General features: G+C 43.5%; 1 protein-coding gene across 1 annotated transcript; it reads left to right on the top strand.

Annotated features, from left to right (window-relative positions):
• Positions 1-7215: 7215 nt before the first annotated feature.
• LOC118794436 (26S proteasome non-ATPase regulatory subunit 3-like) lies at positions 7216-19118 on the top strand. The gene is made up of 12 exons (XM_036552687.1): positions 7216-7516; positions 8270-8460; positions 10882-11019; positions 11481-11617; positions 12099-12289; positions 14836-14939; positions 15696-15810; positions 16120-16239; positions 16498-16601; positions 16901-17056; positions 17755-17805; positions 18779-19118. The coding sequence occupies exons 1-12, from the start codon at positions 7357-7359 to the stop codon at positions 18854-18856; spliced, it is 1545 nt and encodes a 514-aa protein (XP_036408580.1). The 5' UTR covers positions 7216-7356; the 3' UTR covers positions 18857-19118.
• The last annotated feature ends 1610 nt before the right edge of the window (positions 19119-20728 follow it).

Genomic DNA, 20728 nt, shown 5'->3' with positions numbered 1-20728 from the left:
GGTCAGATCTGTTTGTTGATCTCAGTTCGCATTCCATTTATTTATACTGAATAAGCCCATTTTATTTCTTTCTCTCTCTTTCTCTCTCTCTCTCTCTCTCACACACACGTACACACACACTCAGGCATGCTACAGGCACATACAAGGGCACAGCCTCAAACACACAAACTGAAACCCATATGAACACTCTGGGCAGCAGGAAAAATATGCATACCTGTGCAGGGACATTACAAATAACATCTATGACACTTCCCCTTCTCAGACGAAGGGCACACCAGACAGGCGATGTTCCCGTGGCGGACAGGTGTCAATAGAGCAGCTCTGCTACTGCTGTCACTCTGAAACCAGAGACACGCTCTGGAATTACCCACTGGCAGATGCCAGGGTATCTTTTCCTCGTCTCCTTTTCTTAAAGACCAGAGGAACTCATCTCCGGCGCAGGTTGGCATTGCGTTGGGACATTTCCTGGGGGTCTGCTGCTACTTCACAAAAAGGGGCAATAACACGACACTGCGATAGAGATATATAGAGAAATAAGTCAGACAGAAATGAATTCTTCCCATTTAAGTTGTTAATTTCTCATTTTTTGTGCTCTCAGTGGCTTGATTCGACTGAAGAGCTTCTCTGTAGTGTCAACAGCTTGTAACACAATGTCTCTTTTTCCAGTATCATACATGTAAATCGTGCTGCCTTTGAAGTCGAATTCAGGTCCCCTGCCATTCTGTCAAGATTGTTAAGTGCTGGCCCAGTCTCACTAAAATCAGAGGTATAATAACAGGGTGTCGGTGCAGTAAAGTAGCTTTATTGAACTTACCACATGTCCACATGCCACCATATCAGATGCCTCCAACATTACCAGCAGGCTAGACAGGAAGAAAGCTATGCCACAAAGACTGCTTGACTCCTTTGTCTTCACTATTGAATCTCAATGTTGAGGCATGAAGTTAGTAAGAGACCACCACCTCCTCTGAGTGTGACTGAGTTTGTTCCTGCACAATTAAACTAGCGCACTGTGACATTTAAAATGTGCACAGTTGGTGCATTGAATTAATGAATGGCACTTAAAGTTAGCTGAAATCCAAACAGTTGATGAGTGGTTCTTAATTGCCCACTATGACAAATCAATATAATTCTTTAAAGTGTTCCAAGTCTTCCAAGACTTACTTTAAGGTACTTAGTGACGGGGGCAGGACCAGAGCTATGGGCGTGCTTAGGGGTGCATTGCACCTCCAGATAGACCTCAGTGCACACCTAGTGGTCTCCATATATCCGATGTCTACACAGTATTTACATACATACATAGTATTTATGACTTTTTGTGCACCCCCATGGATTGCAATTTCACCCCTCTGTATTTTCTCCTGGTGCTGAGCCTGGATAAAGGGGGGGGGGGGGGGTGTCAGTCACAGTTTTTAAGTCATGTCATTTCCTCCTAAATAGCATAACTAGTTTTGTGAATGGCCTTGTCTGTACGTGATGGTGATGTAGTTCCGGATCGTGCATAAGATAGATCTGTAAAACAACCCCTCTCCCTCTCCTTGAATTACAAACACTAGCTGGGTATCTAAGAAAACTTAAGACTAAGAATCCATGGGCTTATATAAGACTATGAAACAGAAGCGTTATCTTTTCTCCTTGACACAATCGTAGGCTCCCTGTGGGCACAACCTTCAAAGCCAATTATCCGAGCTTGACTGAGCATCAACTCACCTTTCCGATCGGGCTCCCTGCCCTGGCCCAGCTATGCCGCGGGGTTCAGAAAAACACCTGCCGCCGCATGGTGCCCAGCAGGTGAATTCTGAGTCTGACAACCTTTCCCGCGCAGCCCAGCTACCGGTTGCATTACCCAGCGGGCTGCAGTGATCACCACGGCTGGAAGGTCAGTACACAGCGGGGCCGTTAAAGCTTGCCTGCGCTCCCCAACATTTTGCTCCTGTCATGCTTAGGTTAGCTTCGAGAACACCCCCCCCCCCCCCCCCCCCGCCCACTTTATCTATCTGTTGTCTCTGTTCCCCCCTTGGTCCTTAAATGGAAGAAAAATTGCAGCCATCTAGAGTTTCCAAGCCCCTGCCAAGGATACTTATTGCATGGGAAGGCAGACTCAAGGTCATCGATTCCTGCATGTCTGAATGTTTCCTGTGTAACAGTGAGCAGTCTGTCACTTGACACATACTGTCAGTTTTCCCGCTTTTCCCTGACAACTGCAGACAACTTCAATAAGAGGTAATCAACCGGACCTGATACCCAAGCTGGGTCGATATGGAGCTGTGTCTACGCATGACAGTGCAATGCCCTCTGGCACTATCCTTGAGGAATCTTATAATCGAATCATTTTCTCATGTGACTGAAAACACGAAAGATACAGTTCTCTGGTTGTACATGAGGTCATTGCAAGGATAAAACAGCATGATATTGATCGGAATATTAACCTACTTAATATTGACTGTGTGGTAATTGATCCATGCCCTAACACATACTTTCTGTGAAAGAGTCATCAGTTTGTCTGCACGGTTCCAATTCAGTCGGAGAACTCTGCCTGAATTGAACTTAAATAATAACAAATACAATCTCAATGTAGAGAGTCTGTCAACAAGCAGGAAGTTAAGCAACACTGATACATAGATGGGAAGGCACAATGCCATTTCCCTCCATGCAAAAATCCATCTTCTTTGCACCATGCTTAATGGGTTGGCATGGTAACCCAACATTACTCAAGGCATTTCACTGGTGAAACAAGGAAAAAAATAGCATCCAGTAAAACATCCCATCAGGCAGTGGTTTCACTGGTAATGTAATACCATTGTCACTGCCACTTAGCTGCAGTTAATTCAAATGTCAGGCCAGCTCGCGTTGCAGCAGGTGCAAGAGCGGAGCTGTCTGCCTCACCCCCCTCCAACATGTTACACTGGTGTCAGCGTTACTATCGCTGGGTAATGGGACACAGTTTGTCAGATAGGGTGACACGTTCAGTCTGCAGGAGATCAGCCTCCCCTTGTATAGGATTGCGAATTAAGATACCCCCAGATGGATCACGTTTGGGGAAGCAGGGCTGCCGTGTTTCCTGTTTGCAGGAAGTTTAGCTTCTGGATTGATGAGAAAAATGCTCTGCTCTTTTCATCAGAGTTCTCCTCTCCCCCAGTCCTGTTGGTGAAAGATACGCTCAGAGGTTTCCACTCTGAACTCCCCATATCTCCAGCCAGTAATGCATACATACACACAAATAAATTATATGTAATGACCTTTTTTCCAGATAGCAACAGGATCACATTTATTCACAACTTAAAATATTCTTCTACTTGCTACTTGCTCCACTTGCTACTTTTTGGAAGTTCACCTTACATTTCTGGAACTAGACAACATTTTCCAGAGGTTTCCTGTTTCCCTTCTGTATAAATGGAATGCACATAAGAAATTCATTAGTTATTTATCATCATGGCTAACACCTGAGAGCTCTCCAAAGACTGAGGATAAAAACTTGTTCACATCTGCAAATTGGTCTACTGGAAATAATAATTCATAGAAACCTGAATTTACCAGTTTCCATTGTAGTATCGAATATTAAATGCCACTGGATATGTTTAATAATAACTTCTTAATAAAAAAAGTGTTTCAGGTCATTGTTCCACTGTTCTTATCCACTGTTAAGCTGACAGGAAGAGGGTGTCAGTCTTGCCAACAGAGCCAGGGAGTAGTGGTTTGGCATGCAAAACTAAATGCACCAGGTGACAATCTCCAGAACAAACGTATTAACATTGGGTCACAACATTTCAAAAACCAACTGCAAGAAAGCGGTATTCATGGCAGGGTTGCAAGCAAACTACCTCCTCTGAGGGGCATACCACAAAAAGAGATGAAAGAATTCACTGAACTACATATGAATCGCAATTGGAACAGTGTCTTATGGTCAGATGAAACAAAATTTGATCCTTTTAAACATGCACATCAGTGTTTTGTTTGTTGTCACAGGGATGAAGGATGAAAACAAACTTCAGCCTACCATGAAATAAAGCGGGGAGTTTTCATTGTTTTCTGGTCCTGGAATCCTTGTTGAGGACTCTAGCTGGTACCAATACAAAACCTTGTTCCATCCAACAACAAGCTCAAGCTTACTCAAAAACAGACATTCCAGTATGACAATGCCTAAATCCAGAGCATAAATCCAAATCAAATAAGAAGTGGCTAACTGACCACAAATTTCAGTATTAATTCTCACAAATTTGCCATCTTAATCTGCAGTCTTAGATCCCACTGAAAATTTGAGGTTGGACATCAAGAAGGCAGCCTATAAATGCAAGAGCTTCCATGACCTCATGAAACACTACAGGAAGCATCACGATAGTGGGATCATTGCAAAGGGAGGAAGGACAACATAATGATTTTTAGATCTTGTTTTTTTATAAAATATATACCATTTCAGAAAAATATGATTTTGCCCTGTGATTGCATTACAGTGCGTTACAGTGTATAATTTTCAATTTTTAACATAAAAAATTCAGTAGTTGTATTGTTTATTTTACATGACAATTGTTCATATTTATTAAGGAAAACAAATAAAGCAAGATGGCATATATGTTAAAAACACAAACCAACAGACAACACACAAATGCTTTGAAAATAATTTCTAAATGTTGGTTATTGGAACATTGACAGTACATAATGGCTGCTTTCACAGTGTGGAGGAGGCAGGAGAATGAACTGCACCTGCTAAAGGGTTGTGGACAGCAGCAATACAGAGACTGAAAAGGAGGACAAACGAGCAATGTTTTCCCCTTAAAAAGCCCTGTCTGATTCACAGCACTGAATCTGATTCACAGTCCTGTGCAAACCAATCGACAATAGGATACAGAGTGCCGACCAACATGCGGAGCCCCAATCCCGCGTCCCCACATGCCACCCACCCGGTTACCCCCCACGGGGCGGAGAAAATGCCTGTGTGCAGAGCCTCCACAGAGTGTGGGTTTGTTTATTCACAGCAGTTGCGCCTTTTAATTGGAGCAAGGGAGAGCCCCATGCTTGGGACCGTGATTACTGTCTCGCTGCAAGCTCTGATCTGCTCCTTTCATCTCCCTGTTAACTGCTTCACACATGCCGATGTTTCCCCATTTCCATGGTAACCACTCTTTTCCCTCATGCCCCCCCTCCGCTTCAACCCCACCAGCCTCCCTTTGAACAGTAACTGTAGTGTTCTTCTTACATAACAGTATTTCAATTATTGCTTTAATTTGGACTAACTGGTGGAGGTACAACATTGAAACACTTTGCAGAAATGGTCTCTTTGCACATTGACTCGTTGTTGCGGTGAGTGGAGAAACGATGTGAAATTCAGTTCGTGCCTCTTTGTGTCATTAAATGGTAGGATGATAGGACAATTGGACTCACCACAACAAGGACCTCACACACCAAGCCACTTCATAATATTTTCAGTATGGACACAAGGCGGTAACACAGGTCAACTGTATAAGTGCTAACATTTCAATGTGTCACCTTGTCTAACTGTTCTGTAGCTCCCAAATTCGATACTCCTCCAAAGCGTATCTGGAGGCGGTCATGATGTGTGAAGTATGTTCCATCTCCACTGCACTTTCCAATGTTTTCATTCATTGTTCACAGTGATAGCTGAACAGCTGTAGCTTTCAGGCATTGAGTGCAAAACAATGCTTCCAAGTTGACAGCTGTGCGCTGTCTTACTACGATATAAAATTAGGTCAACTGGGCAAGAAGCCCCCGACTTAACGTACTCAGGACAGGTGCATAAAGAATACCCCCCTTGAGACATACAGTAATGTAACCCTATTGCATTATCTTCATCAAATGAGGGAGGGCGGTCTGTTCATTAGGCAAAATATATCCGTAAAGAAACCTAACAAAATGTCCTATCATTGGGCTGGGTACTTCAACAAAATACCCTGTCTGAAGGGCCAAGGTTACCCCAAACTCTTTTCCGCATTTTAGGGTGGACAGAACATAGGAGCAGCATTCCTGTTTGGCAAAACATGCTCCTCTACCGTAGGACTCTATAGTGTGACCGAGGAGATTGGAAGAGTACCTGCTTAGTGAAATAAAGAAATGCCTGTCTACTGTGCATCACCAGAAAGCTGGTTTACGCCAGAAATTCTGTCAAGAGTGACATAAACGGGACACTTGGAAAGCAGACTATACTATATATATCCTGCTAGACTAGATATACTGCAATAAACAGTGGCACTTCAGAGCCTTAACAGAGGCCAGTTTCTGCTTACCATGGAATTGCCTTAATTTACCATGCTAATCAATCATGCTTGTGGAATTGGAGTTGTGTGGCTCTAAGGCAAAAGAGGACTTATAACTTTATGACAGCATCATTTGTAGTCATGCTGTCTAATTCATTGTGCTGTCACTACCTAGTCTAGCACTGTGAAGAACACACACTCACCCGACTCTTTTCTTTGAAAGCGGGTTGCTGCTCTGCTTATCCCATTCGGTGGAGCATTCAGTGCAGACCGGATCCATTTGAAGGTCCTACTTGCAAGAAAGAGTTTAATTTTCAAAAGCTCTGAAAGAATATATTCAAAAATAACGTGTCTGCGGCTGAAATATCATAGTCTTACTGACTGATGTTAGCTGTCAAGACATCTCTTCTTACAAAAAGTAATGCTATTAACCCTTTTCTGCTTAATCCTGCAAAAAACATCAGTTTTTCATCAGCCAGTGACACATGCATTCTTTACTTGCACTACATGTGGCCCTGGATGAAAAGTCTTTAGGAATTTGGCATTAACAATAGTTTCACAGAAGACAGTCTTGCCTTTCATGTGGGATTTGTAAAACAGTGTCAAAAATTCTGTCCTCTTAAAGGGTTGTTAATTAATTAACTTACTTTTCTTTTTAGACCCACACGCCAGCCCAGCAGGTGGAGTTATGTAGGCTGAGCTGTAACCATCGGTAAACCTACTGATACTCATTTTGTTCGATACATATTCTCTGTTTGTTACAGACATCAGTTTGTTTAGTTGACACTATGTAGATTCACTACTGTATATTTTATGGGTGCAATAATGCGATTATCTTTGTTCACTACTGGTCAGTTTTGCTGAAACAAAGACCAATTTGTCTGCGCGGTGTCTGGCCTGAAGTGATGGTCGTGAAGAAAATTACGGATCAAAATCATGCATCTGCTCTCTGCACTCTTGCCTGACTGAAATCCTTCGTGACGACTAGTGCTGCCTAGCTCCCACAATGCCTTGCGCACCGACCGTAGTTGCCAGTCATTGTACCGTTGAACTGAGCGTGGAAGTGAACAAGTTGGTGAAAAGTCAATGCAAATATCAGTGAATAATCACAGTTGCAGTTAACAGTTCATTTAATTTAGAAGGCAGTATGAAGGAAACCGCAGCAAAACGCCGTGAAAAGCCCCGGGACTCAAAAGCCGAGAAACAAAAGGAGTCGGGCCCTGAGCCGCAGGACGTTGAGATGCCGGAGGAAGACGCCGCCGGTACGGGCAAGCCGCACAAGGAACTGGACACGCTCACGCTTGAAGGTAAGGATACCGACGGAATTTCACATGAAGTATGCATCATTTCATAGCATACATCCACTTTGATCACTTACAAGGTAGTCGTTTAATTCCTAACGCTGTTAAACTCGCTAGCTAGCTACTTAGCCACCTAGCAAGCGATTTGTCAAAACAGTGACACTTCAAAACAAGATGTGCAGCAAACTGTCTTACCTATTGAAACTAATGTTAGACATCTAAGTTAACTATTTTATAAAGCTGTAGTTATATTCTGGATCTAGTCAACTAGTCAGCTAGCGTTTTACATGTTTCATTTAGCTAATTTTGACCCTGGAGTAGCAGACAGATAACTCGCTAGTTTACTAGCTAACGAAAGGTAACTGTTTACCGTCATGATTTTTTGAAAACAGTGCTTGATGGCTGCTGTGTCATGTGTCACGTGGAACTTCGTTTTGCACGAAATTTAACAAGCTGCTAGCTAACCTTTTCAGGATATTAGCTAAAGTACCTATGTTAGATACAGGTGAAGAATAGTTAATGAGATCAGTCAAGAACCAGGCGAGTTTACAGATTCACAGGGTTAACTGTAGAACGAACTACTTAGACTAGCGACTCATGTTATCAAAGATACAATACACCTTACATAAGGTTAAGATGTATGTAGGTAGCTACCTAATTCTAGGTTTGCAGATCAAAGTTTGAAAACTTTGAGAACTGGTGTATACTCGAATAGCTAACAGTGGTGTGGGCTGTGACATCTCATTTTGCCTGTTAAAGATATCAAAGAACACGTGAAGCAGATCGAGAAGGCGGTGTCCGGCAAGGAGCCACGCTTCGTTCTGCGGGCGCTTCGGGCACTGCCGTCCACCAGCCGCCGGCTCAACCCCAACGTGCTGCACAAGGCCATCTCCGGTTTCTTCACCTCCAACGCCGCTGGCAAGGAGTTCCTGCTCAGCTTCCTGGAAGAAGTGAGTCTCTCCTTGCTTTTATTATTGGAGGCAAATGATGTCGATGGCAACAGTTATCACCAGCGCGTTAGACCTGGGTGCCCTGGGTAATACTGGGCTTTGGAAATTAAAACAAATTTAAGTTGGCATCTCTCAAGAATCCTTTTGGATCTTTGCATCACTTTTTCAGGTCTTCAGTTTAGTTAAGATTGAACTGGTAACTGCATCCCAGTTACCAAGTCAGTCAACAAAAGACATTGTCCCCTAGTTATGATTTGCACACCTCAGAAATAAAGTGTCTGCACTGTAATTTCTTTACTGCGTTATAAAATGTCAGAAGAAGAAATGAAGAATCAGGCAGTGTTTTACTGTAAATACTGGCATGGCTGATTAGCGCTCAATGAATCTGATTGACTGCAGTTTTTTTTGCAGCAGTTAATCTGTATAAATCTGTCTAGCAGCAGAGGTTATCCTGGGTTAAGAAAAAAATCACCACTCTCAGAGATGTGCATGCACATCCATTACTTTTCCAGAGGTACCAACTAACAAATAATGAAAATAGAGTACATACCCACAGGGTGGTTTAGTTTTGCATGCTGTGAGCAGATTTAGCAGCATTTCATCCATTGTGTGTGGTCTGTGTCAGGTAAAGGTGACTACATGCATACTCACTGAGCACTTTATTAGGAACACCTGTACACCTACTTATTCATGCAGTTGTCTAATCAGAAAATCGTGTGGCAACAATGCAATGCATAAAATCATGCAGATACGGGTCAGGAGCTTCAGTTAATGTTCACATCAGCCATCAGAATGGGGAAAAATGTGATCTCAGTGGTTTCGAACCGTGGCGTGATTGTTGGTGCCAGATGTGGTGGTTTGAGTATTTCTTTAACTGATTTCTTTAACTGATCTCCTGGGATTTTCACACACAACAGTCTTTAGAGTTTACTCAGAATGGTGCAAAAAACAAAAAACATCCAGTGAGCGGTGTTCTGCGGACAGAACCGCCTTGTTGATGAGAGAGGTCAACGGAGAATGGCCAAACTGGTTCGAGCTGACGGAAAGGCTACAGTAGTACAGTAGCTCAGATGACCACTCTGTACAATTGTGGTGAGCAGAAAAGCATCTCAGAATGCACAACACGTCGAACCTTGAGGTGGATCGGCTACAACAGCAGAAGACCATGTCGGGTTACACTTCTGTCAGCCAAGAACAGAAAGCTGAGGCTGCAGTGGGCACAGGCTCACCAAAACTGGACAGTTGAAGACTGGAATAACATGGCTGGTCTGATGAATCTTGATGTCTGCTGAGGCACACAGATGGTAGGGTCAGAATTTGGTGCCAGAATTCATGGGCCCAACCTGCCTTGTGTCAACAGTCCAGGCTGGTGGCGGTGGAGTAATGGTGTGGGGAATGTTTTCTTGGCACACTTTGGGCCAGTTATTACCAATCAATCAGCGCTTGATTGCCACAGCCTATTTGAGTATTGTTGCTGACCATGTGAATCCCTTCATGGCCACAATTTACCCATCTTCTAATGGCTACTTCCAGCATAATGCACCATGTCACAAAGCAAAAGTCATCTCAAACTGGTTTCATGAACATGACAATGAGTTCAGTGTTCTTCAGTGGCCTTCCCAGTCACCAGATCTGAATCCAATAGAACACCTTTAGGATGTGGTAGAATGGGAGATTCGCAGCCTGAATGTGCAGCTGACAGATCTGCAGAAATTGCATAATGCAATCATGTCAACATGGACCAGAATCTCAACAGAATGTTTCCAACATCTTGTGGAGTCCATGCCACGAAGAATTGAGGCTGTTTTGAGAGCAAAGGGAGACCCTACCCAGTATTAGTATAGTGTTCCTAATAAAATGCTCAGTGAGTGTATATGCACCTGTATGAATAGACACATGGTAATAGATTGGCATGCATTTCCCATCTTTAAATTATTGGCTAATTATGTGTTATTATTAATTAAGTTAGATAGAAAAATCTTTCAGTGCAGTACACTTTCTATTTCTGAGTCACTTTGATGTCACATGGTTTCTGAGGCCCTTTATATGGGGGTATTCATATTTCTATATTTCTGTATATTCTAACATACTGGTGGTGCTCGTATACCTGCATAGTTCTGACTTGCATATTGTGCAGCGACATTGTTTGTATTTGTGGAAAATTAAAAGACATTTGAGGGTTTTGTACTTTTTGAGTTATGCCTGAGATTCCACAGTCTGTCAGTTGGAATTTATGTTGACAGTATCATTTTCCTCAATGGACACCTTTCGTTGATACGTTAAAACAGAACAGTCATTGCAGCCCAAATGTATAAGTGTTTTCAGACAGAGAATAGTATTTCTGATGTTAGTAAAGGTACCTGGGTTTGAATTTGCCGTCACACGGCCTCTTGCTTGTGTTCCTGTCACCCTCCTTCCCAGCCGATGGACGCAGATGGAGATTTCCAGTTCCGCCCCCGGACAGGCAAGGCGGCTAGCACTCCACTGCTGCCTGAGGTGGAGGCATACCTGCAGCTCCTCCTGGTGGTCTACCTCACAAACAACAAGCGCTACTTGGATGTGAGTGTCCGCCAAGGCAAAGCGATCTGCTGTTGGAGAGGTTTAAGATGGGGTTCTTGTTTCGTTCAGGATCCGCAGTTAGAAATATGAGCACAGCACTTCCTGTTGCTTACAACATCTACACCACTTTGTACATTTGCCTTAGTTTAATATGGCCTCTATGTGATTTGTGCAAAAATGATTGCAGCTCCATAGATAAAATGGGTTTCCTTTGAAGATTGTATTAGATTAGGGATTGAGTGCCGACTGAGTTTTATGTTTTTTAAGTGCGACGGATGCTTATTTTAGCATTGTATTGTAAAGGCATTATGCAGAGAGAGAGAGACATGAGAGAGATTTTAGACACTGTAATGAGGTCAGTTCCTTATCTATTGTTTAAAAGCATGACAAATTGATTAAGCTGGGACTACTCTTTGCGTCAGTAAGAGCTGCTCCTCACATCCCGTCTGCCGTCCCTCCAGGCTCAGAAGGTGTCTGATGACCTCCTGCAGAGGATCGGCTCTCAGAACCGCCGCGCGCTGGACCTGGTGGCAGCCAAGTGCTATTACTACCACTCCCGCGTCTACGAGTTTCTCAACCAGCTGGACACAGTGCGCAGGTGAGCTCTCGCCAACCCCGCCAGCACCGCTCCCTCCGTCATTCAGCTGATTTCTCTGATTCATATTCAGTTGTCAACACCTGGTTTATTCTGGAATGATGTTGCCACCTTCTCTGCATGACAGGTTTTTGACACAACCTACAAGATACCATACAGAAAAGATTTCAGACTTGGATAGCAGGATTATTTCAGACTTGGATAGCAGGATTATGAATGGTGAATTGTTAAAAAGCAACATTGTAAGATGTATGATAATGTACTGTCATTACAGGCGGAGTGAAAGGGACAGCTATGGAATAGGGAGTATGTGATTGTTCCATTGTTTAACATGTATGGTGAAGGAAATAATAACAAAATGCTCACAAAATATATCTTTTGTGGCATGCAGGTTTAAACATTTTAATTGCACTTAAAACCTCAGTATTAAATGAAAGCCCAGGTGCATGTTGTTCATCTCCCAGCATGCCTCTCTCTCCCTCAGCTTCCTGCACACCCGGCTGCGGACGGCCACGCTGCGCCACGACGCGGACGGCCAGGCCACCCTGCTCAACCTGCTGCTGCGCAACTACCTGCAGTACAACCTGTACGACCAGGCCGAGAAGCTGGTGTCCAAGTCCATCTTCCCGGAGCTGGCCAACAACAACGAGTGGGCCCGCTACCTCTACTACACAGGCAAGAAGAGCCGCTCCTGCAAGCACCAACAAGCCCCCCCCCCTCCCCCCCCCCCCGAGCAGTCTTTGAAGCACTGCGATACTTCACTGATCATTTTTTTCAGTTAGCACATGTCACCGTTCAACCTCAGCTTTTTGTTGTTGTGGTTTGCACTGTAAGAAATGGGTTTCAGACTGCACCGTCCAGCCTGTCCAGACAACAGCCTGATACTGTTAGTGGTGTTGGAATATGGCCCTGCATTTTAAACACATCGTCCTCTCGAGTGTGCAGCTAGCGGATCCAGACTCCCGAGTCTGCCCCTCAGTGGCTTTCATGGTGTAGTTCAGGGGAATGTAATGGACATTTGAAGGAAACTCATCACATAGATGCATGGACCCAATACATCTGGGACTAACCTGTCATTAATGGGTGGATTATATTTGATGTTTGCTGCAGTATTTGCCTGTCTGTGTTTGTATTGCAGCTCTGTTGACATGATTTCCCTTAAAAATCCACATGGTCAGTGTGCCAATTAGCTGTCAAGAAGGTTCGAAATGTACATAGTACATTGACATAGTAGTTGAATTCGCCGTTGAATAGTTTCCCATAGACACACAGAATCCACTGAACACTGAATTTATTCACTGTTGAGCAGAATGCTTATAATCTGAGAATTCGTAGAAATTCACTGGAGCAAGATAAAAAAAAATAGCTTTCGGCCCTATTCACAGCATTCAGCTGTCAGTTTCACGTAGAGCTTTCTGTTGATTTCCCTCCGTTCCAACTTCAGAAAAACATTCTCTGTTCCAAGTGGACAGGATTGTTCAGAGCGGGTTTTGTCAAGAGCAAAATCAATTATCTGGAATGCACTCTGCATTTTGGCAGTGGCACACATGGGAAGCAGCCAAGCAAATAGTGCAGAGCACTTCAATCTAATGCTTTACAGCTGCTAAGGATGACCAGGTAAGGACTTGCCTGGTATGAGTGGATCTCCGTGCCACAGTGGCAAAGTATAACACTGGAACTGTGTTATGTCTGAAAGCACAGGAAGTCCAGCAGGTTTGCTTAAATGGAATTTTAGAATATGTCACAGATGTTTCCTTTAATGTTTTAGTGGGGGGGGGGTGATGAAAGTGCTGCCTAATCCCTTTTCTACTGCAGGGTGGACTTCAAATGTTCCTCATGTTCCTCAGGGTGCGTCTTTGCGTCAAACGATTTGTACTACTACACTATAACACCAGTTATCTGATTCACTAAGAGCTCGAAAATATTAAGTTCCGGTCACGATGGAAATGAATGCATGTTGTTTATGAAGTCGTGAGCAAGCAAATAAACAACCTTACTGACAAAAGGGAAACTGTTCAACGGTGTTGTGTAGCTGCTTTGATGGAAAATGAATTTTGCATGACAAAATCCGAAATCATCTTGCATCCTAAACATGTATGAAGGGCTAATCATTCGGAGATGACGTGCGCCACTTGTAAACACTAGAGTATTCAGTATGAGATTTCTGGAGAACGGTTGCATGTGGACGGCTGAAAATGGGTATGCACACATTATACTAGTTCTAAGAAATTTGAGTTGCTGTTTTGGATTGTGTTTTAAGAATATTCGACGCTTAAAATAAGGTTTTGTATACGCAGAACAAGCCCGGTCAATGGGCTTGCTAGGGTGCGCTTCTGCACGAACAATTTAAAGGGTGCTTGCAGACAGCACATAGGACTGGAGAGAGACTGCTTTCACCTATTTCCAGTCAAGACCAGCTGGCTCTGCCGAGCGAGCTAGGCTTCTGAGCCAGCCATGTGGTCTCCAACAGTCAAGTCAGTCTGTAGTGGCCTTAATAGCCAAGACGTGATAACCGGAACTACCAATGTAGGGTTTTGTGTTGACATGGTAGTCAACCGTTATCCGTTCCCACTTAGCCTCAGGTGCTGTTTATTTTTCACTGCTTGACACAATTGTTATTGATCAGTTGTATTTTAATGCTAAACAACAGTCTGTTTAGAAATCGTTCAGTCCTGCTGGGGTTTCAGTTTCTAAAAACTGCACTTTTGTTCAAGGACAGCATTGGATTATTTTGTTGCTTCAGTGGCATAAGCTAAGCTAATGGCTGGCATGCTGTTAATAGTCAGGCAAAAAGGTAATAAGAGACCACTGTAAATGTAGGAGTACTCCATTTTCTTTTAATCCATGTTGTCTACATGTTGTGTGAGAGCTGTTCCAGCACTTACAATCATTCTCTGGAAAACCCTTCTGTTTAAGCTGTGATTGTGATTGCAAATGCACACATAATTTGAACTTGACAAACATTGAAGTATTTGACAGTGATGTTAGCATTTTAAAATGAAGCACGAGTGTTGCATGTACAGACATGACTCATTAATTCTTGCTATGTACAGTCAAACACTTTCCCTTGGTTTCATTCTTCAGAACCACGCTGCGTGAACCTACAGGTCTTTCCAGTGAATTTGTAGTATGGTGGCAGTAGAGACATGCTTTGTTTTTTGCCAGTTGCAATGGCTGCTGCGGTTCAGTGATCCTTCAGTGTCTCCTTCTCTTTGCTGCAGGTCGCATCAAGGCCATCCAGCTGGAGTACTCGGAGGCCAGGCGGACCCTGACCAACGCCCTGAGGAAGGCTCCCCAGCACACCGCCGTGGGCTTCAAACAAACGGTCAGCTCTTCCACTGTAGCCCCTTCCCATGTCAGCCAAACCCGCCCTCATCTTGTCATACAGAGCACATAGGCATAAAACATAGCTGCAAATCATTTACATGGCAACATTCACAACCCCCATTTCAAGCTTTGTCATTGGTGAGTAGGGAGAGATGGAAGAAAAAGCGGGTGGAGGGTGTGGTTGAGGCCTCATACTGGCACCAGACCCATGAAGCACATATGAGCTATGAGCCACCAGTGGAGGGAGGTGAACTGAGAGGCGTCTTGAGAGTTGTTGGGAACAGAGAAGAGTGGTTGGATTTTATTGATGATGGTGTTGCAGGCATTTTGCAAAACAGTCATCCTGGGCTGCCAGCCAAGAGAACTTGATGTGTTCAATAACCACTTTTACAGGAGATGGGGGAGAAATATCGCAGGCCAGCAATGATGGCACAAAAGAAATACTATGTTCAAGATGGTAACGACATCGAATGCCATTGTGCTCTGCATAGAAATGACAGGATAATGACGTGGGTGGTGGAACTCTAGGGACAAAAGGGTTTGTTTGTGAAGATGCAGGTGCAAAGCCAATTGAAGACTCTCGTGGCTTCAGTTAAATGTGCTGTGGCGTACTGTGGCATGGATGATTTCACTCTCTCTGCTAGCCCACCTCTGGCTTTCTCACCCTCTGTTGCTCTCTATCTGTCTGTCTTTTTTGACTCTCTCTCTGTCCTCTCTGTCTTTCTCTGTGCCTCACTGTCTGTTTATGGTGCAGGTGCACAAGCTCCTGATCGTGGTGGAGCTGCTGCTGGGAGAGATCCCAGACCGGCTGCAGTTCCGCCAGCCCTCACTGAAGAGATCCCTCATGCCCTATTTCCTGCTCACCCAGGGTACAGTCAGAGCCCTGAACACATAACACACTCCGTCCCACCCCGTCTTACACACATGCAACTCAGCCATCACGAACACCTCTTCAAACAGCAGGCTTCAGCAACTGCTCACTCCGGCTCCAACTCTAGTTAGCACTTATTTAATGGTCTGTCCTACCAGGATTATCCAGTAATACCTAAGCAGAGAAGAACACATCCATCTCTTGGGATGCCAACTCTTCAAGATTGATATATATACACGAATGCACCTTTAAATATATACACACATATGGCAGGCACCTAAAGCACCCTACCTCCTTTCTTTAACAGCTGTGAGGACTGGCAACCTGGCCAAGTTCAACCAGGTGCTGGACCAGTTTGGGGAGAAGTTCCAGGCAGATGGCACCTACACACTGATCATCCGCCTGCGACACAACGTCATCAAAACAGGTAAACGCCAGTGACAAAAGGTGAAGATGCTTGACCATGGCTGAGGTTTGGACCAGCTTTTTTGGATGTTAACAGAAGTAAGGACTGGTTGGCAGATCATGTACTAGCGGTCAGTAGCACAATCAGTCTGGTGCTCCAGGCATCTTGCTACACAATCACTCACATTTGACAAGATGGGTTGTTTCCAGAGGACTGATCAATAACAAAGTTGCTTTCAGGCAGGACTGTGTTGCATGACACGCCCCTTTCTTTCGGCAGGTGTGCGCATGATAAGCCTGTCATACTCTCGCATCTCGCTGGCTGACATCGCCCAGAAGCTGCAGCTGGACAGCCCAGAAGACGCCGAGTTCATCGTCGCCAAGGTACCCGACCCCCCCCCATCCCACAAACAACGCTAACTCTGAGCCAATCACAGCTGCCCAAGCTGACACCTTTCCCACCTGTGTTGGAGCAGTTGGCTTCTATGAGAAGCAGCTCATTCATTTCATTGCAAAGCAGGGCCTTGAGGATTTCAGGAATCATATTTGATAGTCATTCTCATCAAAAAAACTTATTCTGTCAAACCCAACCTTTCCTGGTTAACCGCAAAATGCTTGACAGGCTAATTCCAGTCTGAAGCTTGATTGTAAAGTGATGGATTTCTCCCACCTTCTCCTTCCAGGCGATCCGCGATGGCGTTATCGAGGCCAGCATCAACCACGAGAAGGGCTACGTCCAGTCCAAAGAGACCATGGATATCTACGGCACCCGGGAGCCACAGCTGGCCTTCCACCAGAGGATCTCCTTCTGCCTGGACATCCACAACATGTCTGTCAAGGTAACATACTCCTCTTTAAAGTCTTTTACAGCAGGCTTGTTCTCAGTGTGAATATAACAGGCCAGCTAGATGGAGTTGTTTGTGCTTGTGCTTTATAATGTGAATAAAGGCATACACTGGTTATACTCAGTTATAACTCATAACCATCTGAAATGACCTGATATCTGGGGTCCGATGCACTTTGGTCTCAGATTTACTTGTTAGCAGATATTTCTCAACCTTACATGTGGACACACCTGAGGTTGAGGCTCTACTGTCCTGTCATTTTTGTGATATACCTGTGATTTAAAATTTAGCTCAGATATTAGAAATTTTTTTGCCACATTTCCAAGTCCCGGGACCTAATATGCATAGAAGCCTGACATTTTTGTTGTAGCCAATGTGGACACATATAGTATATAATATAGCTGATACAGGTCTCATATATAGGAAAATATCATCTTTATTCACGCTTATTGTGACTTTCCGTGCAGGATCTGTTCTGCTCCCTGCCGTATTAACTCGTTAGGAAGGTTAATGGAAGTCAGATGGCATCTGTCAGTCCATCTGCCAAACCACGAGGAGTTGTGTGTCTCGGTCCTTTGTGTGGTATGGGATTGTATTGGAAGACATTCTCCAGAAGATGTGGCAAGCAATGTGACCACACAACCAAAGAGGAAGCAGCCTTGTATCCCACTGCATTTGTTCTTCTTTTGCAGGCAATGAGATTTCCACCCAAATCATACAACAAGGACCTTGAATCTGCAGAGGTATGAGCTCCAGCTATAATACCACCAGTCATGTTTGAACCCTAATCATTACTGTCGTGTTAGGCAGACCAGGCAGTCAGACATGCTACCATGTTTCCAGTGTGAGTAGGTAGAATTTGTGAGGATGGCTGCAGTAAAGGCCAGCTGTGTAAGATAAGCGCTTAAAATATAAGATGTGAAAAGACACCTTGCGTAAGGGTGTTCACTTCTGATGCTGCAGGAGTGCAGCAAACCACCAGGTGGCAGTCTTGTGTAAGATGTGACAAGGAAGGCTGGTCATGAATCAAGTGGCAATTCAAAGTGTAAACGAAGCATCTTTTTATCTTATTTATTTGCCTCATAGATATACTCTTGTACAAGATTACTTGCATAGTTTGCATTCAAAGCACAATCTGTTTTTACAGCTTTATGTTTACTAAAGGAAACTGGGCTACCTTGCTCAAACAGTGCAGTGGGGGACAGTCAAACTCCATATGAGTCAGCGTTTCTGGTGTTTCTTTTTGCATGCCTCCACCTCTGTTGCAACCCTGAACCTCTCTAGTTGTATAAACTAACGTGTGCAACGTCATGAATAAATCTACCTTTACAATAAATGTAGTGGAAAAGCTGCTTTGGGGTTGAGAAGAACCATGGGTCTCAAAGGTTTTGATCTTTAGTAGTGTAAGTGATGAAAGGAGTTAATAAGATGGACCTGGATGCTATTTCATTGTGGCATCTGTTAAAAGAACCAGAAGGCATGGGTTGAAGGTAGTTAAAAGTAAGTGTCACATCGACACTCAAGTGGGTCTTCATGCAGAGGCTCGTAAGTAGTGGAAAGGGAAAGGACAGATTTGAGAGAGGCCTGGTCTTGTCTAAAATGCAGTGCAGTGACATAGCCTGGGAGGATTTTACAAGAAAATGCAAATTGCACCAAATGTACATTTAAAGGCGTGCTGCGGACTGCCTGTGACCAAGTGTGCGTTTGTCTCTGTAGGAGCGTCGAGAGAGAGAGCAGCAGGACCTGGAGTTCGCCAAGGAGATGGCAGAAGATGATGATGACGGTTTCCCTTGATCACCTGAGGGGGGAAACCGCGTGGGCACTTTTTCCTTCCTGTCCCCTTGTAGCTGTCAACGTCTTTCTCATCACACATTGGAAAGTGCCAATCCTCTGGCATCAAACTTTATATTTTAGAATACAAGTTTACTATGTTCTGTTATGCCCTTCCAATTTGCAAAGGCTTTTTAGTAATTATTAGAAGGGCAACAGAAAAATGGAATTGTTTCTGAATTTATGAACTGTAAAGACACAATAAACCTACATCTGCAGGCTGAAAGTGTTGCAAGACCCTGAAGGTGTGTTTTTTCCCTGCCTGCTTCACCTCATGAACCTACCAGGACGTGTTTATGAAGCAGTATTTGTCATGCAGTAAATTTTTTAAATGGAGGAAAATGGCATTCAGTTGGAAAATCAAATTCTAATGCACACTGTAATTATAAAGGGAGCTGGCCCATTGTGTATTTTTCTTGAATCTCAAAATCAAAAACAGGGGTTGCCAAATGAGCATTGCCTTGACACCTGCAGGTATGATGGTTATTAGACAGTGTGGGGTTTTTTGAGTAAGCGGGTTTGAGCGGGTTGTTATGAGCTAGAAGTTTGTCATAGTATCCATCATAAAACAAAGGTACATTTTCGTGGTGAACAGTTGTATAATTAAAGCATTTTTCTATACACAGTATGACCTGGTTGTCATTTTTTTGCTCTGCGAAGTTCTCTTGGTATCGTGGGCATTATTTGGACAAGTCCTCATATAAATAAAAATGTAACCATTGATTTGCGTATCCAATAAAACAATTTGCATGACATTTGAGGTGAATAGAGTTTACGTCGCAGTATGGTTGTATACTGCCATTGTTAGTTGTTCTTTCTGACCCATTATGAATGGATTGGATCATATTAAAACTTTACATGGAATATTTCCAAACAAATAGTTTTAGTTTAAAAGTAGGTATTCATACATATTCTGTTTAATTTTAGCTATGTAGGTGGTCCGTTAACAGCTTAACATTCTGATCTTCTGTCTTCAACATTTGACTCACATAATGGCATTCACATAATGACAAACACTAGTATTTACCCATTGCCTCACTCTCACGGTTTGTGATACTGTGGGTGCTGTGAGAGAGAAGTCTGGAAATGGCAACCAGGATGCCAGTAATCAACGAATGTTGTTACTAAGGATCAGTGGCTTAAGACAATCATACAGTTAATACTTGTTTCCTCTAAGTTCCGGGAAAGTAGACAAAGCTTTTAAACAATGAGAAACTGCGCATTTGTCATCTCAATGATACTGCTTTTGCTCACAGTTCCAGAGAGGTCTCAGTGATTGGTAACGTCTGGTTAATGCAGCATCATAGTTATAAGAATGGTTTTGCTAGAGCGTAACGGGACGTCAATGGATATCCTGATCAAAGTATAGGCTTTATGCCAGCTAGATCTGAGAGGGTGGTTGTTGGTCAAGATTCTCTGCTACAATCTGTGGAATATTAGGTACATTCAATACTGAAATTATGTCAGTAATAATTACCCATACCCACAATCGTTATACAAAGATGGCAGAGACCAAAAATGGCATGAGGAGAATCTTGGAGGTAAACCTTTGTCTTCTTTATCTTAACTATGCACTTGAAGGTGGGGGGTCCTCTTTTTTGGACTTTCCCCACGCAGGAAACTGCAAAACCCCTTATTTCTTGCTGCACACAATAGTCCCCTTTTTATTTCCAGCTGAACACCCATTCCTTCACTGTTTAAAACAGAGGGCACCAGCAAAGGGCATAACATATTTTCTACCCTGAGGGTCAGATTTGAGTAAGGATAATGTGGAACTCCTTTTTGAACATTCTAAATGTGGCAGATTTTTAAATCTCATATCAGAGATATGGTGAA

The sequence above is a fragment of the Megalops cyprinoides genome, chromosome 19, assembly GCF_013368585.1.
Source record: "Megalops cyprinoides isolate fMegCyp1 chromosome 19, fMegCyp1.pri, whole genome shotgun sequence".
NCBI lineage: Eukaryota > Metazoa > Chordata > Actinopteri > Elopiformes > Megalopidae > Megalops > Megalops cyprinoides.
Note: the sequence above shows the minus strand (reverse complement) of the source record. Positions and strands in the feature narration are given on the sequence as shown.

Coding starts and splice junctions, on each gene's coding strand:
- LOC118794436 (XM_036552687.1), top strand. CDS start 7,357: ATGAAGGAAACCGCAGCAAAACGCCGTGAAAAGCCCCGGGACTCAAAA. Junction 7,517..8,269: donor GGACACGCTCACGCTTGAAG/GTAAGGATACCG, acceptor TGCCTGTTAAAG/ATATCAAAGAACACGTGAAG. Junction 12,290..14,835: donor CCGCTACCTCTACTACACAG/GCAAGAAGAGCC, acceptor TCTTTGCTGCAG/GTCGCATCAAGGCCATCCAG.